The 7519-nt window shown below is 56.9% G+C and overlaps 1 protein-coding gene across 1 annotated transcript; it reads left to right on the top strand.

Annotated features, from left to right (window-relative positions):
• Positions 1–2900: 2900 nt before the first annotated feature.
• Positions 2901–7481, top strand: GALE (UDP-galactose-4-epimerase). Its single transcript, XM_020983076.2, is given in 12 exon segments — positions 2901–3007; positions 4161–4290; positions 4619–4734; positions 4845–4958; positions 5244–5342; positions 5344–5421; positions 5573–5686; positions 5776–5842; positions 6020–6105; positions 6223–6300; positions 6765–6879; positions 6993–7481. Coding segments are annotated over 11 exon segments (1065 nt in total). The 5' UTR covers positions 2901–3007; positions 4161–4169; the 3' UTR covers positions 7070–7481.
• The last annotated feature ends 38 nt before the right edge of the window (positions 7482–7519 follow it).

Below are 7519 nucleotides of genomic sequence, written 5' to 3' on the forward strand. Positions count from 1 at the left end.
TGGGAAAGGCTTCCCATGAAAATGCCCAGAGCCAAGAGATGATGGCATGGCTTGTTGAAGGCCAGCATCAGTGGGACAAAGTGGTTCAAGGTGTAAGAGGACTGGAAAGGTAGGAGTGGACCAGGTTATACAGGGCTTTGAACACCAACAGAATTGATCATTGATTTGGGAGGTGATAGAGAGACACTTAGGCTTGTAGAGTGGAGGGATGAAATGATTGGATCTGCACTGTGGGAAGATTCCTTACTTTGTGGCTGAATGGAGCATGGCCTAATGTGGGACAGACATGTGCAGACCCACCAGCAGCTATCAGAATAGTCCAAGCATGAGGAGATGAGGGCCTACCCCAGGGACATCAGAGTGTCCAAGGACTGTGTCAGAGGAGAGGAGGAGAGGGTTCAAGAGATAATACAAAGGTAAAATGGACAGGCCTTGGCAACAGACTGGATATGGGGGGACGAGCGGAATTGAATCCAAAATGACCTAGGTTGTGGGCCTGAGGGACTAGGAGGATTGGGTGCCCTTGACAATAATATGGTAGCTTGGAAAGGAGAGTTTAGGGGGAAAGATGGGCCTGTTGAGTTTAAGATGTCTACAGGACATCTAGTTCGAGGTCCAATAGTCAGTTAGAGATGGGAAACTGAAAGTCAGAGAAGGGGTAGGATATGTAGATTTGAGAATAATCAGTATAGAGACGATAATTGAAACATGGGGGCTGGTGAGATCAATAAGTGAAACAGCATGATGGGAGAAGAGAAGAGGGCCCAAGACAGAGCCCTGTGGGACACCCATGGTTAGCAGGTGTGACTTGGATGAAGTCAGCAAAGGAGACTGAGAAGGGGTGTTCAGAGATGTGAGAGGAGAACCAGGAAAGGCACAAACAAAAGGAAGATGGTTCCTGTTCTCAGGAAGCTCACATACAGGAAGTTCCAGCTGGAAGTCCCATGAAAAGGCCCAGTGGTCCTTGGGCTGCAGGTGGGAATTCATCTTCTTCAGTGTCGCTTCCATTGATAAAGTCCTGTTTATTCCTGGGGTTGAGCCATGTGACAATGCCAAGGACTTTGGTGATGAGACCCTGCTAGGCACTGGGGATAGAAATACCAAAGTGAGAAAGTACCTGCCCTCAGGGAGCCTCCATTCAATGTCCTTGGAGGTTTGGGGAGTGCAGGTGACACGGCCAGGAGAAAACAGACACACATTTTGGCCAGCTGGGGGAATGTTTTATTTGATTATGCAAATTGGCTACAAGAGTTTTGTTTTTATTTTTATGGGGGGGGGGTAAGGTGAAAAGGAGAGAAAATAGATTTTTGTTAAATGAACAATGTCATTTATCTTTTACTATCGCCTGCTTGGTGAAGCAGCTCTGAAGGTCAGAGGCTCTCTACTTTAGGATCCTGCGCACAGCGGCCGTGGACCAGAACGTCCTCCAGCCCCACCCCTCACTTTATACATGAGGAAACTGAAGCGGGAGACTCGCCCACGGTCACAAAGGGTCACGCATGTAGGAAGCGCCTACTATGTGCCGAGCCCCTTCCCTGCGGAGGACACAGGGAAGGCCCATAGGAGCTCTCCACCCGCTCGTGGAATGTGCCCCAGGCCGGGACACGTCGGGGGCAACCCCAGGACCGCGGGGTCGTGAGTGGCGTGGGCTGCTCCAAGCGCCCGCTCCGCGACAAGCAGCCGCCTGGACTCAGCTTTCAAGGTTCCGCCTCCTAATGGACCCTCCACCGTCCCCCAACCCCAGGCTCCCTCGGGCAGCGAGCTCCAGGGTCAGGCTTAGCTTTGGGAGTCAGTGACATCAGCAGCAGCCAGACTCCCGGCAAAGGCCACCTGCTCAGCCTCACGTCCCTGAGCTCTCCGCTCGCCACCCCTCCGCTTAGAAGCTCAGTAGTATGGCCTGGCCCATTCATTTCCTCCGCACGCCCCACCCAACAGGGCGCGATTCCTCCCTCCCCCGTCTGCTGAGGTACAATGGTACAGTCTTCTCTCTCCTCGCCAGCCGCGCTTCGGAAGTGCATCACGCAGGCGCTTTAGAGCAGTCTGCTTCCTTTTTGACCTCCTCCAGACTCCGTAGCGGGAGTCTCGGTGACACGTTTCCATGGGGCCTTAGGTAGCGTGTTCCGAAGGGGGCGTGGCAGGGGCGTGGCTATAAACCTTTAAAGGGGCAGCGCGGCAGGTGGACCTGGACCTTAGCCGACCTGGCGCGGGACCCCACCGTTTAAATCTGTAATCCAGGAGGGTCGCCGGCTGCTGACCAGGTACGAGGGCTGCGGGCGGTGTCAGAAGGGGCTCGCGGCTCGCAGAGCGGAACGGAAGGGAGGGCGGAGCAGCCCAGCCTAAGAGGTGGAAGGTAGAGGATGGGTGAGAGTCCAGAGTTGCCCAAGGCGAGTGACAGGCGTAGGACATTAACCGTCGCTTAGCCCGAGTGGATAGGCTTCATAAAGGAGCGCTTTACAAATGTTAGCCCAGTTTTATCCCCACAAAAGCCTTGCCAGGAGGCTGTGCTATGATTATCCCCATTTTACAGTTGAAGAAACTGAGGCAAACAGGTCAAATGACTTACCCAGAATCACCCGGCTAGTGCCTGAGGTCAAATTAGAACTCTGCACTACCGGCTGCCTCATTATAGTGAGCAGTTTAGGAGGTGAGCCGTAGTGGGTGGGTAGGAGAGTGCTAAGTGTTAGAGGATGGTGGGCAGAGCCGCCAAGGAAGGTGAGAGGTATAGGAAGTGATTGATATTGGGGGTATGGGCTGATACAGGGATGGGGAACCTGTGGCCACATGAGGCCCTCTAGGTCCTCAAGTGAGGCCCTTGGGCAGAATCCGAACTTCACAGAACAAATCCCCTTAAGAAAAGGATTTGTTCTGTAAAACTTGGACTTGGTCAAAAGGCCACACCCGAGGACCTAGAGGGCCACATGTGGCCTCGGGGCCGCAGGTTCCCCATCTCTAGAGGAAAGAAGCAGGCTAGGAGGTGGTGAGTGAGAGAGGATGGGGCTCTGGCGAGGTGAGTAGTAAAGGGTAGAGGAAAGGCTGGGTCACCTCAGACAGTGATCCGAGCCTTGGGAATGGGGGTGGGCTGGACAGTCTGGAAAGGTGAGGGGGGGGTGAGGGAGGGGCAGCACACAGGCACCCAGGTTGGGACAGGTGAACTGTCCTTCTCCCTGCCATGTCCTGCCACTGAGCCAGAAGCCACAGGTGGGGGTAGGCCAGGGGGGCCAGTCCATGTGTATTCGTGGCTGTTTGTACTTGGCGGGGCTCACTACCTTTGGGCCAAAGTCCCTCCGCGTGAGGAGGAAGAGAGGAGGAATGGGGTCAGGGCCGTGAGGGAGATGGACCAGGAGCTGGCTTGAGCCCAGTTCAGGCTCCTCTTCCCTGTGTGGGGCCTCACTATCCCCTTCATTCTTCGGGGAGCTGGTTAGAGACACACTGGACCAGACTCAACTCCCCTTGGCGTTGGGGGTCTCCCCAGCCAATAGCCCCTTAATGCTAGTTCAGCTCCTCCCCAGCCTGAGTGTCCCCAGGGGGGCCCTGGTTCTGTTCCAAGAGACCCTTTGCCCTTCTTTGGGTCCTGGGGACCGGGGAGGCCTCTCCTCCCAGCCCCCGACAGATTCCGAGCAGAACCTCCTACCTTCTCCCCTAACTACCCCGAAGGGAGGGAGGGGCCGTGGCGCTGTCCCTGCCGGACCTGCAGCTCCGGGGTGGCTGGGCCCAGTTTGGAAGGCGGGGAGAAAGGAGGGGCCAGAACAGGAACCAGAATGGACTAGCTGCCCTCGGGAGGCAGGGGGAGGGGAGGGAAGCTGGAGTTCTTTGAAAACCTGAATGAATTCCTCCCTTTTCCTTGGCTGGAGAGGAAACTCCCTACCTGACAGCTTGGCCAGGTCTGAGCCACGTCCACAGCCCAGACCCTCCAGGGCTCTGGACGAGGAGCTTGTAGACTGCCTGCCTGCCTAGCACGACTTAGCTGACATCTCTCCGTTTCCATTCTTGCCCCCCTACCCCCCCCCCAGTGAGTTGGGTGCTTGGAGATCTCCCAGGGGCAGCTGTGGTGGGAGGAAAGGGGAATGATCCCAAGCAAGGACGTGGAGCGGGAGGGGGAAGAGCTCTGGGCCTTGTCCCAGATAGCCCCCGCCTCTCTGAGGCTCCCTTTGTTACCCCAGGTGTGAAGGATGGCGGAGAAGGTGCTGGTCACTGGAGGAGGCGGCTACATCGGCAGCCACACTGTCCTGGAGCTGCTGGAGGCTGGCTACCAGCCCGTGGTCATCGACAACTTCCATAATACCATCCGTGGTGAGGTCCCCAGCACCCTACCGATGGCCCAGCCGGACAGTGTCTGGGGTGGAGGGAGAGAGGAGAGGGGGGACCAGGCCCCTAAGCATGTCATCTCTCCTGGGCCCCCAGCCCCAAGGCCCACCTTCTCTCTCAGGCCCCCAGCCCCCACGGTCTGCCTTCTCTTCTAGGCCCCCAACCTCCAGGGTCTGCCTTCTCTCCCAGGCCCCCAGCCTCCAGGGCCTGTCATCTCCCCCAAACCCCAGGGCCCGTCTTCTCTCTCAGGCCCCCAGCCCCCAGGGTCTGCCTTCTCTTCCAGACCCCTGAGCCCACCTTCTCTCCCATCCAGGGCAGGGGCCCATGCCTGAGAGCCTGAGGCGAGTAGAAGAACTCACAGGCAAGAAGGTGGAGTTTGAGGAAATGGACATTCTGGACCAAGCAGCCCTGCAAGGACTCTTTAAGAAGGTGAGGGGAGGAGCCCAAGGTGGGCCTGGGCCATGGATCCTCTGGGATGGGCCCAGGACAGGGATCCCCCCCAGCCTCACCTGCCTCCATGCTCTCTGTCTTCCCTACAGCACACTTTCGTGGCTGTGATCCACTTTGCGGGGCTCAAGGCAGTTGGGGAGTCAGTACAGAAACCTCTGGACTACTACAGGGTCAACCTCATGGGGACCATCCAGCTGCTGGAGGTGAGAAGCTCAGGCCAGATGGATGCCACCTCCCTGGGCCTCTGCCCACTGACCCACTGGCAGTGGCAAATAGTCTGACAGGACCAGTGGAGCCTTAGACTGACCCAGAAGTGACAGGGGCTTAGCCCTGACCTCTTGGGACATCAGAAGGGACCGAGATGGGACGAGGGGTGCGTTCCTCCCAGCTCGGGGGGGCAGGCAGGGGGACAAGGTGACAGCCTCAAACCTCAGGGTCTTCCAGTGTTGAGGCCTCTGACCTCCCCCCTTTCCCTTCTGGTGGCCCAGACCATGAACTCTCACGGGGTGAAGAACCTGGTATTCAGCAGCTCAGCTACCGTATATGGAAACCCCCACTACCTGCCCCTGGATGAGAACCACCCCACGGGGGGGCTGCACCAACCCATATGGCAAGTCCAAGTTCTTCATCGAGGAGATGATCCGGGACCTGTGCCGGGCAGAGAAGGTAAAGGCCCCCACGGGTCATCTGACAGGGGGGCAGTTGAGGCCCGGCAAGGGAGAAGTGACTTCCTTCAGGTCACTGGGGCAGGGGAGAGGTCAGGAGCTTGGGAAGGTGCCTGGAAGGCCCCTGCAGCTGACAGCTCTAGGTTCCACAGGCCTGGAATGCCGTGCTGCTGAGATACTTCAACCCCATCGGGGCCCACGCCTCTGGCCGCATCGGCGAGGACCCACAAGGCATCCCCAACAACCTGATGCCCTATGTCTCCCAGGTACCCCTCGGGCCAGGGTTGCGGGGAGCCAGACTTGCCTGGGGTGACTTAGGGAAGAGGGCTAACCCTAACTCCCCTCCCCCATCCAGGTGGCTGTAGGACGTCGGGAAGTCCTCAACGTCTATGGCAACGACTATAGCACAGTGGATGGGACAGGTGAGGGATCGCTGAGGACAAGGCCCCCAGGACAGTGCTACACATGCTCTAGGCATTAATAAATATAGTTTCAACTCATCTGCTAAAGTGGAGGGGGCAGTTTGAGGGGGTGGGTACTTAGTGGGCAAGGGAGTCCTGCCAATAGTTGGGGGCTGATGGGACACCTCCTCCATGCAGGTGTCCGGGATTACATCCACGTTGTGGACTTGGCTAAGGGCCACATCACAGCTCTGAAGAAACTCAAGGAACAATGTGGCTGTCGGGTAGGCAGCAAGTCCGTGGGGGAGTGTGTGAAGGAGGCAGCTGGTGACAGATGCTAAAATAAGGGGTCCCCAGCACTGTCAGGCACCCCCTTCTCATGGGATGCCTTGTCCCCACAGATCTATAATTTGGGGACGGGCACTGGCTATTCGGTGCTACAGATGGTGTCTGCCATGGAGAAAGCCTCTGGAAAGAAGGTGGGACTGATGCCCCGGACCATGCCCCAAATCCCCCAGGCCCCCGCTTCCACCAGACCATGACATCTGTGACTCCTCAGAGGCAGAGGAAGGGTGGGAAAGAGCACAGGGTCCTGGCTCAACCACCTACCAACTCTAGAACTGTGGGCAGGGCTTCAGTCTCCTCATCTGTTAAATGAGGAGGTTAGTCTAGTTTTCCTCTGAAGCCCCTTTCCTGCTGTGGATCTGCAAACCTGTGATGGGGCCAGTTTCTAGCTTCAAAGCATCTGACCAGAAGTCACTTAACCCCTTGCTCAGGACTCGATCTGTAAAATGGGGCCAATGCCACTCCCAGCTCCCTTCTCCTAGGGCGTTGGTTAGACAGATAGCTCTTGTGCAAAGGACCTGCTCTCATTCACCAAGCATCACCCGCATCCCTGACCTGCCTCTACCCACAGCAGACCTTTCATGTTGTATGGTTGCAGATTCCATATCAGATTGTGGCCCGCCGGGACGGGGATGTGGCCACCTGCTATGCCAATCCCAAGTTGGCTCAGGAGGAGCTGGGCTGGAAAGCAGATTTTGGCCTAGACAAGATGTGTGAGTATCTGGAGAGGGTTCTGGTCAAGGATGGCTGAACATGGGAGGTGACTTGTCCTCTGCCCTCCGCTTTCACCCAGGACCCTGAGCCACCTTCTCCCTGCCTGTTTCAGGTGAGGACCTTTGGCGGTGGCAAGAACAGAATCCAACAGGATTTAGCAGCAAGGCCACCGAGGAATATTGGAAATGATGGACCTCCCCAACCGGAGCTTTAACTTGGGCTTTATCCCATCTCCGGCTTCTCTGGGATGAAGGGAGGGTTAGATGCTGAACCTCATACCCACCAACGGGGCTGAGAGAACTAAACTTGATCCCTGCTTACCCAGGAGAGCACAGGAGAGAGGGCAGGGCTTTACCTTCCTACCTCACCCCGTCTTCACTCTCCCTGCCATCCAGGGGACCCCCTTCCACCAAGGAGCTGAACTCCATGCCCTTCCCTCCCCAAGGTCAAGACCTGTCCGAGAGGGACAGGATGGATGCCCCTGTCCCACCATGGTCCCCAAAACAGAGGGGGTAGGTAGGGAGCCAAGGCCCAGCCCCTCCTTCCAAAATCATTTCTAATCTTATAATCAGATTCATAAATAAAAGTTTCTTACACTTTGCCTCTGGGCCCTGGTGCTAGGGAGTAGGATAGGAGCTG

Source organism: Phascolarctos cinereus, unplaced genomic scaffold (assembly GCF_003287225.1).
Source record: "Phascolarctos cinereus isolate Bilbo 61053 unplaced genomic scaffold, phaCin_HiC Scaffold_726;HRSCAF=1367, whole genome shotgun sequence".
Taxonomy (NCBI): domain Eukaryota; kingdom Metazoa; phylum Chordata; class Mammalia; order Diprotodontia; family Phascolarctidae; genus Phascolarctos; species Phascolarctos cinereus.